The sequence below is a fragment of the Mustela putorius genome, unplaced genomic scaffold (genome assembly GCF_011764305.1).
Source record: "Mustela putorius furo isolate JIRA1106 unplaced genomic scaffold, ASM1176430v1.1 tig00537248_pilon_pilon_pilon, whole genome shotgun sequence".
NCBI lineage: Eukaryota > Metazoa > Chordata > Mammalia > Carnivora > Mustelidae > Mustela > Mustela putorius.
In genome coordinates, this window is record NW_025422387.1 from 11341851 (window position 1) to 11360095 (window position 18245).

At 48.9% G+C, this 18245-nt stretch overlaps 1 protein-coding gene across 10 annotated transcripts in view; it reads right to left on the reverse strand.

Annotated features, from left to right (window-relative positions):
• Window positions 1–18245, reverse strand: part of NOS1 (nitric oxide synthase 1) — a 170402-nt gene that overhangs the window by 39252 nt on the left and 112905 nt on the right. For all 10 annotated transcript variants that reach the window (XM_013056573.2, XM_013056571.2, XM_045073742.1 and 7 more), the window contains 7 exons: window positions 13590–13718; window positions 12086–12231; window positions 9930–10092; window positions 9078–9169; window positions 6224–6365; window positions 3560–3699; window positions 1724–1898 (listed from right to left, as the gene is read on the reverse strand). In XM_013056573.2, the coding sequence (XP_012912027.1) occupies window positions 1724–1898; window positions 3560–3699; window positions 6224–6365; window positions 9078–9169; window positions 9930–10092; window positions 12086–12231; window positions 13590–13718 (987 nt within the window). The remainder of the gene's footprint in view (window positions 1–1723; window positions 1899–3559; window positions 3700–6223; window positions 6366–9077; window positions 9170–9929; window positions 10093–12085; window positions 12232–13589; window positions 13719–18245) is intronic.

Genomic DNA, 18245 nt, shown 5'->3' on the forward strand with positions numbered 1-18245 from the left:
TGTGTGGCAAGGCTGAGGACCCCTGGCTTCCGTTTCCAAGCTAATACCCATGGGATTTTTTTAAAAAAATTGAGACATCGTGGGCATATAACATTGGTGTGAGTTTTAGGTATACAGACTTAAGGTGCTGGTTTGATACATTTATATGGTGCAATATGATTACCACTGTTAGTTAACACCTCTATCATGTCACATAATTATTATTTCTTTTTCTGTGTTGGGAACAATTAAGACCCAGTCTCTTAGCAACTTTGAAGTTTATAATTCAGTATTGTTGACTATAATTACTCTTCTCTGCATTAGATTTCTAGAACTTATTTATCTTTCCACTGCAAGTTTGCACCCTGAAACGTCTCCTCCCTAACTCCCCCACCCACCAGCCCCTGGTAACCAGCATTCTGTTCTCTCTTTATGAAATTGGCCTTTTTAGATTCCACATACAAGAGATATCGCAAAGCATCTGTCTTTCTCTGTCTGTCTTATCTCACTTAGCACAATGTCTTCAAGGTTATCCATGTGAATACCCATGGACTTTATTTTGTTATTATTTTTTTAAGATTTTATTTATTTATTTATTTATTTGACAGAGAGATCACAAGTATGTAGAGAGGCAGGCAGAGAGAGAGGGGGAAGAGGGCTCCCCACCGAGCAGAGAGCCTGATGTGGGGCTCGATCCCAGGATCCTGGGATCATGACCTGAGCTGAAGGCAGAGGCTTAACCCACTGAGCCACCCAGGCGCCCCTATTTTGTTATTATTATTTCTAAAGATTTTACTTATTTATTAGAGAGAGAGAGAGAGAAAGAGAGAACAGTCATAGGCAGGGGGAGTGGCAGAGGGAGAGGGAGAAGCAGATGCCCCACTAAGCAGGGAGCCCGATGCGGGGCTCAATCCCAGCACCCTGGGATCATGACCTGAGCTGAAGGCAGACACTTAATCGACTTGAGCCACCCAGGCGCCCCACACCCACAGATTTTAACAACAGAAACCTAATGCTCGATTATGAGTTCCAGTCTTGCTTTATTTACTGTGTGACACAGGCCCAGTGCTTCACTTCTCTGTTTCTCTTGCCTCCTTTGGAAACACCGCCAGCCACGGCAGACAGTTGTTAGGAATAACAGTTGCTGGCAAGACCACAGCTATCCTGAGGCATCTGCCAGATTCGAGCTCCAGACGCTACCCTAGCAGCCCTTAGTAGATGAGGATGACTCAGCCAAGGAGGGAATCAGACCCTCCACAGAGACGTGCATATGCTGACACACCAGCGCCAATCCTCCTGCCTTGTTTTTCAGGAAAGAGGCAAGAAACATCCCGAGTTCATGGGTCATTTTCAAACCATTCTAATAAAAGGCTGTGTAAGCCGGATGGTTAGGAACTTGGACTGTAAGTCAGACTGAGTTCTCATCCCCACTCTGCCACTGGCTAGCTGGGTGACCTTGATCTTGTCCTCTAATCTCTGAAAGACCTCAGCTTCCTCACCTGTGAAATGGGGATTATCAGACGCAGAGGCAATACACAGTGCTTGGCACAGTGCCTAGCTCACAGCCCCTGTGCTGTTCCCGCCGCAGACAATCTGGGATTACCGGGGGGTTCACTCGTGGTGCAGCCTCTGTTCTAACCTCTTCGGGTTTCCAAGAGCCAAAGCTCGGACGTGGCGACAGAGCGCTGGGCCCGCCCCCTCTGCCTCCTGCCTGCCCATTGCGATGGCCAGGGAGGGACCTCACCTCCAGGATGTTGTATCGAGAGTTGTCACAGTAGTCACGGACGCCGATCTCCGTGCCCATGTACCAGCCGCTGAAGGGGCAGGCGCTGAACTCCAGGCCGCCAATCTCCAGCAGCATGTTGGACACAGCGGGGAGGCCATACCACTTCAGGCCCAGATCCTTGAACCACTCAAACCTGCGAACAGCGACACGGCCCAGGTCACCATGGGGCAGGAGACTCTCAGGCAGACGCGTGGGTGGGGCAGTCGGAGTCCGGGGATGTGGAAATGCCAGCAGCCTCCTGGGCCTCGCTAGGTCAGTCCCTGACCCCTGGGCTCCATTTCAGACCAGTAGGATCGCCGGCTCCAGAGCTGGGCCCAATGATACACATTTTTAATGTGTCTCCCAGGTGATGTGGAGGAACATGCAAGCCTGGGAGCCCCTGTACTGGGCTGCCACTGATCTCCCGAACCCATTCTGAAAGCTAATTCAGGAGGAAGGGAGTCTTGCCAAATTCCTTCCTACCCCAGGGCCTTTGCACGGCATGTCCTTCCTCCCGGGATCCTTTCTCTTCCTTCTGTGTCTGCCCAGCCCTTACCTAACCTTTAATTCTCAGCTAAATTATTGCTTACTCTGGAAGCCCTCCCTGATGCTCAGTTTAGGCTGGGTCAGGTGACTTGATGCCTCTGGGGATCATCCAATTTCTTTTGTAGCACTTTATTAGAATTAAATATTTATTTAGGTAAGAGTATGTGCAAGTTCTCCTTCTTGGGATGGAGAACACCATGGAGGCAGCGACCAACTCAGCTATGAAGGGCTGCACAATGCCTGGCCCAGAGCAGGATTCATAAACCATGTTGATGGAATGCATTGATGAATGTAGGCCAGGTTTCACCGGGAAGATTGGGTGAGTTCCCAGATACTGGGCAGTGTCAGGAGCTTCAGGAGCTTCAGGGGCTCCCTCTCCAGGGACGGGACGAGGGTGAAGTCATTAAGGCTCTAGCCTTGGGTGCAAAATTTAAGACGGCTCTAACAAACTCAGTAATCAAGACCAGTACTTTTTTTTTTTTTTTTTTTTTTTACATTATATTCTAAATTAACTCCATGTTTTCCAAACAAAATCAGTACCCCCCCCCCCAAAAAAAATCCACAACAAACCATCAAAACTTTAAATAAAGACAGGTCTCACTTGCACAGGCATGGCTCACCTTGCTTGCTTTACCTGAATTTCAGCCCTGAACTGGATCCCGCCTTTACTTAAAATTTTCACATAAACATTTAAAAATTAAAGTTTGATAAATTTTTTGGTACAAAATTAATTTTTATAAAAAGATTGCATTAAAATAATATTTGGATTATTGAGTTTTTTGCCCTCCCCACCCCCATTTTGCCTCCAAGGTCAGGGTCTCACTATGGATTTCCTTCACTCTCAAAGTGTGAATTCTGCTCGTGCTGCTGGCCCGGCTCTTACAGTTCCTTCCTGGCTCCAAATTCCTTCTGGACTTGACCCACGTCAGGTCACATAGTTTTAAACAGCTCTGTTTAAAATGAGTGCCCACAACAAGACAGGAGGTGCTTCTGGCTTTCTGGAAAGCTGGAAAAAGGCTGGAAAAGGGCAGGTCCCAGTTGACTGCATAGGAGTGGGGTGAGGAGGGAGATTATGGCTCAGAAGAGATGGTCATCTCCTGGCTGGTCAAGGAGGACTTACTGCTTGGGGGAATCCACTGTGAGCAAGGAACCAAGACCCACTTTCTGCCTCTGTCTGGGCTAGAGGGAGAGTTAGGGGCTTAGGGAGAGGCAGAGAGGGGCACTGGGTGAATCCTCCCCCACCTCCCTCCCCCTGCCAGTTCTTCTTACTTGGGGTGCCTAATAGGCACTTCCAACACCAGCTCTGGGGGAATCTGGAACAACTCGGGGTCGTTGCCGTTGGCCTGGAGCAGGAGTGGCAGGACGTCGAAGCGGCCCCTTGGGGGTTTCCAGCCCTGCTGGACGCAGATCTGCAACCAGAAGTGGCCAGGTCACACCACCTCCACTGCTACCGTACCCCAGGCTCCCTAGCCACAGCAGCGGGGGGAGGAGGCCCAGAGATCCCAGTGCAAGCCAGCCAATGGCACTTTCCTCTGGAGGCTCTGGGCCAAGTTGTTCTTGTCCACTAGGGACTCCCGGATGGCAAGAAAGGAATCTGACTGTTTTATCTACACACCACCCTCAAGCCCAGGGTCTGGTACATCCTAGGTACTCACTCTGGAACTGTGTGCATTGGGTACTCTGAGATAGAGAACCTACCACATTTGATGAGGGTGGAATGATTAGAATTTGTGCATAAATGCATCTGTTAGAGCAGATGTTGAATCGAAATATAAAGCAAGCCACATAGGTAATTGAAAATTTTTTAGTAGCTACATGTAATTTAATTTAATTTTTAAATTTTAATTGTTTAAAAAGATTTTACTTATTTACTTGACAGAGAGAGACAGAGTCAGAGAGGAAACACAAGCAGGGGGAGTGGGAGAGGCTTTCCGCTGAGCAGGGACCCCCCTCCCCATGCAGGGCCCGAACCCAGGACCCTGAAACCATGACCCGGACTGAAGGCAGACGCCTAACGACTGAGCCACTGAGGTGGCCCTTAAATTTTAATTTTTTAAATAAGATTTTATTTATTTAAGAGAGAGAGAGAGACGAAGAGTGAGTGGGAGAAGCAGACTCCCTGCTGGTCAGGGAGCCTGATATGGAGCTCGATCCCTCATAATCTGAGCCGAAAGCAGACATTTAACCGACTGAGCTACCCAGGCTCCCCTTTAGTAGCTACATTTAAAAAAGTGAAAAAGGAGCCCAAATATAAAGCAAGTGAAATAATTTCGATAATAGGCTCATTTAAATAATATATTTTAATTTCAATAATATTAGATTACTAATTATCATCATAATTATAATATTTATTATATCAATATTAACTTACCAATATTATATTAAATACAGTACCAATAGCAATATATATATATATATTCTAATAATATATTTAACATTTACGTTAAATATGTAATATAGTTATCCAATATATCAAATATATATAACATATAATTAAATGTATTAATCATTAATGTCATGATAAATTCTTAAATACATTATTAATATTACTATAATAAAAGACATTTAACAAATGTCAATACACTTATTAATTCAATTGGTATATTAATTTTTAATAAATATAATAGTCTAAAATTATCTACAATATTATTTCAATATGTAATCAAGATGAAAATTATTAATGAGCTATCTTCCACTCTCTGTCTTGTTCTCAATCTTCGAGATCTGGTGTTACACTTACGACACACCTCAATTTGGATTTTTCTGGGGCTCACCAGCCACATGTGGCCAGGGGCTGCCCCACTGGACAGCACAGGGAGAGTGGGTTTCAAAAGACACGGTTATGGTTATGTTTGGGGTGTTTCTGTCTGCAGTGTCCATAGAAAGAGGAAGCACGAAATCAGGGGCTTAGGAAAACACGGGCTGTCAGCAAGGTTTCTGGAGACAGAAGGGGAAGAAGATGCTGTGGCATTTCTGTTCCGGTGGCCAGGAGGACAAGGTCAGCCAACTTTGCAGTTAGCGCTCAGCCAAGTGGAGCCGAGAGTCTGGCTGAGTCGGAATCGGCACAGGTGCAACTCCTGGTCGCCCTGGTTACAGCCCCTTCTCCTCCATAATAGTATTTTAATAAGAAAAGCCACATGCAAATGAAGTCAGCTGTCTTGAGGGACTGGAGAAGCATTTGGTCTTGCCAGCTCTGTCCTGAGGGGCGGTGTTTGACGAAAGAACAGAGATGAACTTCAGCTGGGGATGAGCGGGTGATAAGTAAGAGGGGAGCTGGGCTGTGTGCCCAGGAGCATGGGTCTGCCTGCGGTGTCTCCTACGGGCACAGGTGCGAGAAGCTCCTGTGCATTTCCTGTGCTACCTGTCTGCAGCCCCACAGATGGGGAGATGGTGGTGTTCATTTTCCTGCCAGCTTTTATGAACTGACTTGGGCCACCAGAAACTGGGGTCATCTTGGTACGATGCAGAGACAAGCCCATCCAAAGAAGGGCTGGGTAGGTAGACCCGGGTAAACGGATGAATGAATGATAGGAGTCTGATGTATTACCGGGCTCAGAACCGGTATGCGTGTCAGCTCCTCTCCGGCTCGTGGGAGGCAGATGTGGACTGCATGTCCAGCTTTCTCTGTGCTCATTTGGTGGCTTTGGGTAACTCACTGGGCTACGGTGAGACTCAGTCTAGTCATCTGGGAAGTGGGACAACAGTTCCTATCATGAGAGCTGGGGGAGGTAATGGATGAAGATGACCAAATGGCCAGCTGGAAGGGCACCAGACGGAGTAGGGGCAGCCAAAAGGAGCAGGAGGTCTGGAGAGGAGTCAGTGGTACCCCACTGGCCGCTTTCCCTATGACGATCACATTAAAGTAAGAAAAGGTTGTGGATGAAGCCAGTTTGGGGGATTTAGAGCCCAGGCGGGGGCCACGGGGGCACATACCTCTGTGAATTCCACATTGGCTGGGTCCCCAAGGATAGAGCCATCGGGTTGCTTGTAGCCGGCATAGCGGATGAGCTGGGAGTTCCAGACCCGGAAATCGTGCTTGCCGTCGGTCCTCTGCGGAAATATGGTGATGGCAGACCTGGGGCGGAGAGAGGGGGACATGTGCTGTCAGGGTGGGGCTTAAGCCTCACGGACTTGCTGGAAAGGGTGTCACCCCGTGCGTGAGGCTCAGGATGAATGACCTCTGTGCCAAGGTCCCCAAGGGACCACAGAGCTGCTGTTGGAAGGGAGGGACTATGTCCTGTTCCTCCACAGGAGCACTGGTCTGAGGCAGGGTGGAGGATGGGAGGTCCCACGCCAGCCTACAGAAAAGCAAAGATTGCTGCCCTAAGTGGAGACTCAATCACTCTTGACGTGGGCTAGTTTCCCAGGGGTCTTTGGCAGGAGGTGATCTGCGGAGAAACAATGTGAGATCCTCCTTCCCTCTAAGAGCCACCACTGATTCCCAGTTCCAGTCTCGCTCTTATCTCCAACTTTAACTTCTCGCCCCACCCGCCCACCCCCAGTACCATTCGGAAGTCTACACACCTACAGCTAAGAAGAACCCCTAGTGCTTCCCCTGCACTCCTATTTATTCGCTTTAAACGAAAACCGGAGATCGCCACTGGCCTCGCCTACCTAAACAGGTAGCTAGGAGACCATATACCGTTATTACATTGCAGGAAGGTGTTGTGCTCTGGGGAGCACCTCTGATGGGGAGATCAGCAGCAATAGAGAGGTGTTATGGAGGTTTCCTCACCAAACTGAGACTTCCTCTTTAGCATCATCAGAAGGATTGAAAACAATAGAAAGGAGAATGACTTCTTCACAACGTGGTTCAATGTGAACTCATCCCAGGAGCTCCGGCCACCCTGACTCGTCAGCGCCATCTGCGGACTCAATCCCAGGCTAGGGGAGCCGCCACCCTGGCTTGTGTCCACGTGAGGATCATGGGGCAGGTCTAGCCCATTGCTTAGAGATCTCCTCCTCTACACATTCTGCCACTGCAATGTGGCCCTGCTGCCCATGTTGGCGGAACCCTTCTCTGCTGTCATGTGCCCAAATTCAAGGCCGGACTCAGATTCACTTCCTCTACAAAGCATCCCGTCTTATCTGTTCCCAGGGCCACCTCCTTTCTGAGTACCTGTGGGTCTTACCGTATGCCTAAGACTGTATTTCAGTTACTACTGCAGGGAAGGTGCATTGCACCAGGTGGGGATGAGTCTAGAACGAGGGCTGAAGGTAGGCGTCCCACGGAGCCAAGAGTGCTCTCAACAGCAGCCTAGCAAGGGCGCCATATTGGAGATGAACACAGAATGAGTCAAACTGACAGCATTCCCTTCAGCAGTAAAACACGCTGCTGTTTCTTTGGTTGAGCACCAGATAAAGGGTGTTTGTGTAACATATATATTTAAAAAGCGTGTTTAGAAACACCAGAATCACACTCAGCGGGTGGAATGCTTACTCTGTGTGCGGGAACTGAGACCAACAGGAGAAACAGAACCCATTTATGTCTCCTAAACATAATTTCACTGAATGGCAGATTGAACGCCTTACATCTCCCTCTCCCTCCCTTCTTCTCCTTTGCCTGCTTCTTCTGTTATGGCTAGATTATTTCTGTATATGGTATACATTCTCTGCTGGCCTTCCTATCATGTCCAGATGTGTGGTTGTCAAAAAAAAAAAAAAGAGAGAGAGAGAGAACCAGTTGAATATTTTCTTTAGGAGAAGATCTCAAGAAGCCCCACAATTAATAACTAAAAAAAGGGGAGGTGCACTGTCTGGCTTTTGGTGACCCCCCCCCTCCAATATTGCTTTGTAATAGCACCATTTAGAAACTACCAGAACAGCCCCTAAGCTCCTGGAGGACTGAGACCTCACGGGGTTCTCCTTTGACACTCAGGATATAGAATACGGTTCTTTGATGTTCTCCGAGCTTTGAGGTCTTTTAGGAAAAGATTGAAAGACCGATTCCCCAAGCAGGCTCCGGGCTTCTGTTAGAGCCTCCTTCCCCCCTGGCGGGCTCAGCTGGAACGGTGTTTCCTTCTCAAGGAAGGGACATGGCCAGAAAAACTCATGCTTCATGCAAGCAAGCCACTATGGGGATGAGTTCAGTGCAGGGAATCTGCATCTCCTTTCAGGGACTCTCCCTACAGTGGCACACCGGGACCCACCACGGGGCTGGTCCTCAGCAGCTGGGACCAGATGCTGGGCCAGAACCTGACAGGGCAGAAGCCTGACAAATAGAACTGGCCAGCTGCAGGGCCCCCGCTGTTCCATCCAGCAGCAACTTGCCAGCGCGGAAGCCACCAGCCCACGCCGGAGCCTCCCTGCCTTAGCCTGCTGCCCGGGGCATTGTTCTTTGTTTGGGGCGAGAGGAGTCCAAGGTGTGGCTCGGCTTGGTGGAACCTGAAGGAGCCATGCCCACCGCAACAGGAAGAGACATTGTCTTTTAAATCCAGGAACATTCTAAGACAGCCCCAGGCTACCGCAGGAGCTGGTACAAGCAGGTCACCACTGGCACTGGGATTTTCCGAGTCCTGGGAATGGGAAACACCCTTTCCTGCCCTTTCCACAGGGTTGATACCAAACTGTGGGTTGAACGTGATTTTGGCCGCTGCAGCTTTGCAACCCATGCAAGAGTCCCAAGAGTATGGCAGGTGGGACAAAGCAGCCAGGACACCTCTCCCAGCTGGGCACCTCTCCCCGAGAGGAGAGGGGGAGCATTTCCTTGGCAGACGAGCCAACTCCAGACCCAAGGGTCAATGCTTTGGGGACTTCAGACGCCTCTCCCGCAAGCTGGCAGGCTCACCTGAGGTTCCCTTTGTTGGTGGCATACTTGATGTGGTTGCAGATGTAGTTGAACATCCCGTGGGCCGTGGTGCAGTCGCGGGCATCAAACACCTGCCAGGGGCACGTGGTGAGAATGGGTGCCTCCTCCCTCCCTCCTCGGCTCCCCCAGGGCAGCCGAGGAGAACCCAGGGCCCACTCCACCTGCTGTCCCACTCGGAGAGCGAGCACTCTGCTAATGAGACCTGGGCGGGTTGGGTTTTATAGTGTGTGTGTGTGTTTCTCTATCCTAATAACCAGTCCATCAAACCAGGAAAACCCCCCTGAAAGCAGGCATGGTGTGTAGGTACAGGTGGCTACAGGATGATGCGTAAAGGAGAGACTTGGGTGGGCTGGATATATTTCCCGCTGAGTTACTAGGGATCAGGGATTTAAAAACAAAACAAATAACAATCAAACAAACCTCCCTTGGTCTTGATAACGAAACTACCTGCAATTTCAGACTATTCCTGTGGGGTGCGGTGGGGGGGGGGGTAGAAATTTTAGCAGAGGATGCAGAATCTAATGCTTTCAGTGAGTACACAGAGAATATAAATCAGAGAGTAGGAGGAACGCAAAAGAGAATGGTAGGGTCTGTGGTAAAGTGGAGAGCATAAGTCTCACCGATAGATGTGCAAGTTCCTTTAAAAAACAAAACAAAACACTGTGTTGGCTCAATGAGACATGACTATGAGGCAGAGTCGGTCATGACCTGAGAATCTGGGTCCCTGTGACCACCACCCACTATCTCACTGTGACTTCCAGGTACCCCTGGAAAGAGCTGACCCTTGGTAAGGCTCTTCCCTCCCCACCCACCAAGGAGCTCACTGCCTACCTGCAGCTTGGACCACTGGATCCTGCCAACGCAGCGGGACGCATTCCGCCAGGCATGCTTTGCCCCATAGATGAGCTCCGTGTCTTTGAGCTGGTAGGTGCCCGTGGTTTCAATCTCTTTGTTCACCTCTTCCAGCCTCTCTGTGTGCGCTTTGGAGCCAAATCTGAGTGAGGAAGGAAGGGACATGGGAGTGTCACCTTCTCTCCTGAATTAGGGGTCAGTGGAAGGAGCGAACCATTCCAGGAGGGCAAAAGCCACAGCAAGTCTGGGCTGGTATGTGGACACAGCCCAGTTGAGTTCAAGCACAAGCAGACTGCGAACTCAGATGCCCACAAAGGCCCAGCAGTGACCGAACTGGCTGGGTGGGGACTATGGCCAGCGGGCGAGCCTACGTCTGGTTCAAAGGGGGTAGCTAGCACTCTGCTGGCAGGAATGGGGGCCCAAGGAGGCCAAGTCTCATTTCAAGAGAAACTAGAAATCTGATTTTTATTTTTCTGTATCTATTTATTTATTTTTAAAGATTTGATTTTTAAGTAATCTCTACATCCAAGGTGGGCCTCAAACTTATAACCCCAAGGTCAAGAGTCATGTGCTTCACCAGCTGAGCCAGCCAGGTGCTCCTGGAAATCTGATTTTTTAAAATTTATAATTTAGTTTACTTTTGATTTATTTTTAAATATTTTACTTATTTATTTGATGGAGAGGGAACACAAGCAGGGGGAGCAGGAGAGGGAGAAGCAGGCTCCCTGCTGAGCAGGGAGCCAATGTGGGGCTCAATCCCAGGGTCCTGGAGTCATGACCTAAGGCAAAGGCAGATAGATGCTTAAGCGACTGAGCCACCCAGGAACCCCTGGAAATCTGATTTTTAAAGAGAACTCTTCTAAATTTTAAATGATGACAAGGAATTCAATTTTAGGAAGTTGAAAATATTATTATGAAAAATTTGGGGCTTACAAAAAAGTATTGAGAATAGTATATATAATGATGACCCAGGCCTAAGAAATAACAAATGAGAAATATTATAGTTCCTTGGAGACAATGTTCCCATTATAACCCACTTTCTTCCCAAAAGTGTCTCATGCTTGCTTTCTTTCTTTTTTTTTTAGATTTATTTATCTATTTCAGGATGTGAGAGTGTGCACGTGCACATGCTCAAGTGGGGGGAGGAGCAGAGAGGGAGAGAATCCCAACCACACTCTGTGCTGAGTGCAGAGCCTGATGTGGGGCTCGATCTCACGACCCTGAGGTCACAACCTAAGCTGATTCAGGGGTCAGTCGCTCGACCAACTGAACCACCCAGGGAGCCCCATCTCATACTTTTCTTTATATATTTGTCACATGTATAAATATTCCCTAAATCACGTACAGCATTACTCTATTATGTTTATTTTTTTTTTTTAAGATTTTATTTATTTATTTGACAGACAGAGATCACAGGTAGGCAGAGAGGCAGGCAGAGAGATAGGAAGGGAAGCAGGCTCCCTGCTGAGCAGAGAGCCCGATGTAGGGCTCCATCCCAGGGATCACAACCTGAGCCAAAGGCAGAGGCTTTAACCCACTGAGCCACCCAGGCGTCCCTATTCTGTTATGTTTAAAAAGTTTATATAAAGGGTGCTACCCGGAATGTATTATTTTACAAACTTAGTCTTTCTTCCTTTTGGTGTAGTTATTTGCAAGCTTTGTGCCCATGAACATGCTGGGTGCTGACTGGCTCATTTTTTGCAGCTGTATAATATTCCACGACTTGGAAAATACCACCAGTTACTCAAACATTCTCCTGTTGAAGGAGTTGAGGTGATTTCCTGTTGGTTCTTTGATTTTAATTTTTTTCCCTGCTAATAACAATATTTTAGCAAACATTTTTATGTATGTCTTCTGGTGAACAAGAGAGTTTCTTGTGAGAGTTTCTTTAAGGTAGTATGCCTAGACATGGAATTACGTGAAATGCTTCAAATTTAAACAATGCTTTGCAGGCCAAACAGAGACATTTCTGGGGGCCAGATGTGGCCCTGGAGCCACCAGCTTTCAACTTGTGTGTGTGGAGGGCAGAGCCTTCATGATTAGATCTTGGTTCAGCTATTGTAGTGCTGGGGCTGAAGTCTTTGTCCTGGTACTCGGTAATTGACCCCGGGGTCCCAGAGTCAACACACACTTGCCTTTTAATTGACGAGTAGTACTGATCAATGAACTCTTTGGCGAGAGGGAAGAGCTGTTCTTTCGTGCGGACGTCTTCAGGCCTTCGTATTTGCTGAGAAGGGAGCATGATGGAGCCCATACAGATGTGCTCGGTGCACCCTGTTTCCTGGAGGGAAAAGAGAGAGTTGGAGGATCGCTTGGTTTTAGCACAAGGGGGGCTGTGGGCCTGGATCTGATGTTTGTTGTGGAGTTTATCTGGCCTTTAATTCCCAGATGGGATTTCTCAAGTACCAGCTTCAAATAATTGTAGGATGCGGTCATCAGTTAAGGGGAAGATAGACAGGGTTTTAAGGTTCTAAAAATGTTTGCTCTACTCAACGAGGGGAAGAGGGGCTTTCTGATTGGCACTCCCCGGGAATCAGATTCACTGGTACCTAAGTACTTTTTTGATTCCATGTTGACCATGGAATCATGTACACGATTCATGTTATAGTCACTCATTCAAACACATCTGTGGGACGCTGACTGCAAAAAAGTAGCCCCAATTCTTCTGTGCCCTATAGTCACACCCTTTGCAGTGTGACTTAATAGCAATTCTCATTGAGGGATGGAGTCTAAATCCTCTTTCCTTGAATGTGAGCTGGTTTTAGCCAATAGAAAACGGCAGAGGTGAGGCTGGGTCCACCCCATGCCTAGGCCTCAAGAGGTCTCATGTGCTTCTGCTCATTCTCTCTGAAAACCTCGCAACCACCACGGGAACAAGGCCAAGTTAGCTTGTCGGAGGATGAGAGATCACATGAAACAGAGTAGAGTTATCCTAGTTGAGGTCACCCAGACCAGCCCACCCACAGCTGGCCTCTCAGGTGGACTGCTGATGCTTGAGATCAATTGAGACAAGACCACCAAGCCAATCTGCGGACTTTTGAAAAATAACAAGTGATTGTTGTTTTTAAGCCACTGAGTTTCGGGGATGTTCGTCACACAGCAATAGCTAACCAATACAGTATTCTTCCAAGAGGGTCATTTTCAACAAAAGTGTAAAGCAACATGTTGCCTGGCTGGCTATTAAAAAGAAATATGATATAAAAGTTCAGCTGACACACAGTGAAAGCAAGGAAGGGCTAGTTCCATATTTCATTAGTGGTCAGGCAGTGAGAGACAGAGAAAATGTGTTTGGAATGAGCAACTCCTCTGCTTGGATTCTTTTGGGTTCAAGGTACCCAATAAAATATTAATAATATTAATACTAAAAAATATTTAGTAATAAAAAGTATTGCCATGAGTGAGTCAGTAGCTATCAGCAGTTCTCAAATGAGAGTGGATTTCCCACCCAGGGGACACTGAGTGATATCTGGAGACATTTTTGTTGTCAGAACTTCAGCGGGGTGACTGGCATCTTGTGGGGACAGGTCAGGAGTGATGGTAAACCCCCCACAGTGCACAGGACAGTCCCCACCACAAAGACTTAGCCAACACCAAATGCAGTTAGTGTGAGCTGGGTCTACATTCTGCGGGCATACTCACCAGTGTGCTCTTAAGGTGAAGGGTGTCGGTGAGAACCACGTCAGTCTCCCAGTTCTTGACCTTGAGGAAGCGGGGGCACTTGGAGGGGCTGCCATTCTTTGTGGGAGACTGTTTTCCCGAGGCAGGGGGCTTGAGGAGAGAAGGAAGGATGGGACATTAGACAGGGTCCTGAGGGCACTGGAAAACTGTCTCCACGGGGATGGGGAGTAAAGAGTCGCTTTTCCTGGCATCTTTCAGAGTCACTAAGTATCTGCACAGAGTAAGGACTCATTCTCCCAGGGTGACGCATGCAAGGTGGCTGGGAACCTGGTCCCTCTGTCTATGCAGAAGGAGGCACTGTGAAAAAGCCTTCTGGGTTCTGTTCTGCAGGGAGGGGCCAGGAACTCAAAGGTGGCCTCTCTGGTGTCTAGTACAGGTCCCAGCATATAGCAGGACCTCACTGAATGTTTGTTGAATGAGGAAATATCCAAGGGACGCTGTCGGCTTCTCTGAATGGTACCAGCTTTCAGGGCTGAGGAATCAAACCTGAAGCTAGGTCAAGTTTTTTGGATGTTTGGGCTTTCCTGCTACATACAGTCCAAACTCACTACTTCTAGTGAGTACTAGGAAAACAGAAAAGATTCAATGAGAAACTTTTGAAGCATAGAATATTTCACCCAAATTTCAGGTTTCTGCCTTTCAAAAATGCCAAGTGAGTCCCTGCCTCAGGGCCTTTGCACTGACGGGCCCCTCCGTGTTGAACAATTTCAGTCCCCCATTTGTCTTCACTTCCATATACAAAATGCCCAGCCAGCGGTGGGGGATAAGTCCTGGGCTCGCCAATGTTGGCCTGTCCAGTTTAGACCTCATTAATAAAGATTACGTTCAGTCTGAGGTGTTTCTGAGTAATTGTCTACCTGCCTATGCATCAGACAAGCGTCACTCAGTCAGCAACTGGAAGGGAGAGGCAGCAGGCACACCCTGCCACGTCAGCTGAGCGAGAGAGGGAAGACAAGCGAGTGTGGAGTGACAGTCATGCCAAAGAATGGAGCACTGCACAGTGACCTTGCGGCAGGGTTTTCACACATTCAAATGGTATTTATTGAGCACCTACTGTGTGCTAGGCATTGTTAGGCACTGGGGACACTGTAGTGAACAAGACAGAAAGTGCCCTGGCACACTGATAGGAGAGAAGTGGAGATAAATCATAAGTAAAGCCATAAATGAATGACAGAATATCAGTTAGTGATAAGGATATATGATGATGAGAGGAGAAAGGCAAGTGCAAAGGCCATGAGGTAGGGATAAGCTTCAAAGGATCAGCAAGAAGGCCAGTGTGGCTGGAAGTGTAGGAGTGTGGTTAGCGCCAGGAGATGGGTCCTCATTTTTTTGGCTTGGGAGAACTCAGGTGGGTGAGGAAGCTATGAATTACCATTTAGTGGGCTGAGTCCAGGAAAGAAATCATAGACTACACCGAAGGGCTAATACTGAAAACTGGCATTCAAGAAGCACTTACTATATGTCAAGTAAAATCTTATCATGCCCATTTTACAGATGAGGAAACTGAGGCACAGAGAGGTTAATTAGGTTGTCCGAGGTCACACAGCTAGTACACTGGAGCCAGGCATCGAATCCTGGCAGTCTGCCCTGCAAACCATGTCCTCAACTGCTAGACTCTCCTGCCTCTTGGCCTCTTGGTCATTATGCATAATTCATTTATTCATTTGTTCATTCATTCATTCAGCATGTGTTTATTGAGTATCTCCTATGTTCTAAGCAAGGCTGCAAGGGCCAGGGCTACAGTGACAAACCAGACAGAGGTGATCTCTGTCCTCAGGGAGTTCAGTGTACATTGCGGGGTGGGGGGAGGGACGACAGTTGTCACGGTCATTATAACCAAGTGCACGGTACTATAATGTGGGATGTTGGCAGTGTATAAGGGACTGTGGAAGCACATAGGAGAGGCACCTCACTCAGGGTATCTGACTCCTGAATCAAGACCTGAAGGGCAAATAGTTGTTAATCAGGCAAAGAGAGAAGACCAAGACCTTTTGGTCTTTTGCAGGCCAAAAGACCAGCCTATGCAAAGGTCCTGAGGTGAGAGCATGTCACAGCCTCCAGAACCGTGCAAGTGATAGCAGAGAACACATGGGAGGTACCATGACTCCCTGCGGTGGCCAGATCCAGTTACCCCCAGTGGTTCCCATCTCAGTGCTGGGCCTCACCATCCATCTACCTGTGCAAGCCATGAGTGGGAGCTATCCTGGACATCATTCTCTTTATCCCGTGCACCTGATCCATCCCCAAGCCCAACCATTTTAGCTTCTCAATAGCTCTAGAATCCACCGCCTCCCCGTTCCCGATCTTGTTCTCCCTGGCCAGACCAGCATCATCTTTCACTTGGATGAATCCAATCACCTCCTGAATGCTGGCCACTGCATACCGCTACTGGCGTTCTAATCCACGCCAGAAGACTAGGGCACTATAATCTTTTTTTTTTTTTTAAAGATTTTATTTATTTATTTGACAGACAGAGATCACAAGTAGGCAGAGAGGCAGGCAGAGAGAGAGGGAGAAGCAGGCTCCCTGCTGAGCAGAGAGCCCAATGTGGGGCTTGATCCCAGGACTCTGGGTTCATGACCTGAGCTGAAGGCAGAGGCTTTAACCCACTGAGCCACCCTGGTGCCCCTAGAGCACTATAATCTATACAGTCATCTACAGTACACCTGTTAGTCCTATCAGTGCGACCATCGCCACAAGTGTGACTAGTCTGATCACACCAGGAGCAGAAGAAGGATGCGGAAGAATTCTTCCCTTCGCTCTCATTTGTATTTCTTGCCTGCTAAGCTCCAAGCTATTTTCCTTCTGTCCCCTCGTGAAGCCACACGGACAGTGCCACTTCCTTTGAAAGCCTGGCCAGACAGCCCCAGTGCTTCTTTAAGCTCTGTCTCCACTACGGTCTCCTCCAGCCGATACGCAGGTGATGGACATCACACCTTTGGGCAGGATTTGGTAGCGACTAATTCCTCTGACTATGCCAGCAGCCTGCAGCCAGGAGAACCCCCCACCCCCAAAAAAATCGGATCTCGCCCAAGTGGGAGGCACCCCGGCCGTCCTCCCTGAAGACTGAACATCACGCAGCCAGTTTGCAAACTCTCTTGACCATCCCCATGCCGGCCCCAGGGGCTGGGGAGTGGCTGGAACCCAGACCGGGGTCGGGGTGGGTATCAGACGCAGTGCTGGCGCTGGGGTCGGGCCCAGGACCCGTGCAGGGGGTGGGAGGGCCGACAGGTGGGGAGCACAGGGAGGCGGGAGGAGGAGGTGTGGGCTGCGGCCGGTGGGTGAGCAGCCAGCAGCTGGGCAGGGTACGGCAGGAGGGACGTAACCGGCATTGGGAAAGAGGCCGTCTGCTGAGGTTCCAGTTGTGCGAGGGGTGGTCACTATGAGCTGAGAAACTGGGGGCCCGGGCGTGAGCCGTGCCTTTCCACCCTGGGCTGTGCTGGGCTGCACACTTGAAACCAGGCATTAGGAGGTCCCTGGCAGGGCTGTTGTACCTGGGGCTTTGATGTTTTAATTAGCCAGCAGTAATATTAGATGACTCAGGAGGGGACAAATGGGGAGATTAATATAGCAGTCAGGGGCCCTGCATGGGGGATGCAAATGACTTTTCTGAGTGGGGACGGGAATGTTCTCACTAAAAACGCAGATTAGGGCACTTGTGAGTTATTAAGCTGTGGACAGGGCACAAGTGGGCTTTGGGCAGCGGCTACACGTGTCCTTTTCTGGATTTGTGTCTGGGGTGGCCAGTGGAAGCTTCTCAGGTGGCAGGAGGTATGGCTAGATCTCCGTGGGCTCTGTGGGAGGGCGGCCTGGGATGTTTGGTCCTAAATGGGGCCAGGAGGCTCTGAACTTGTGGGCATTTCAAATGCTCTGTCAACACCTCTTTGCTTCTGGAGGCTGCACGAGCCCTGAAGAAATGCACGGCAATGGTCTTACTGCCCAAGAGGAGAGAGCGAGGAGAGGTCCTATAAGCCCAGAGCCCTGAGCCCGGAATTCAGCTTTGTAGGCGCCCTGACACCCTTTCCCTCTGCCTTCTCCGCCCTTCTCTCCTCCCTCTCCTTCAACAAATAACCTGTTGAGCACCTGCTATGTGCCGGGGACTCATGTTCTTGGACCTACCATGGTCCCCACTCTCATCCAGCTGCGTGCAGGGTTCTGCAAACTGCAGCCCATGGGCCAAAGCTCAACCACTGCCTGTTTTCACACATCCCAGAAGCTAAGGATGGTTTCTTCATTCTTCGCCTGACGAATAAAAGTATCAAAAGCAGACTGATGTTTCATGACATACACAAGATACAGGAAGTTCAAATTTCAGTGTCCGTAAATAAAGTTTTATTGGCACATGGTGACACTCATTTGTTTGTTTTTTTTTTTTTTAAAAGATTTTATTTGTTTGAGAGAGAGGATGAGAGACCAAGAGATCATGAGCAGGGGGGCAGGGGTAGAGGGAGAAGCTGACTCTTCACTGAGTGGGGAACCCGATGCGGGACTCGATCCCAGGACCCTGGCATCATGACCTGAGCTGAAGGCAGAGGTTTTAACCCACTGAGCCACCCAGGCACCTCAAACTGCAGGCTCTTGAGCCAACGAATTGACCTCCAGTGGCTGACCGCTTAG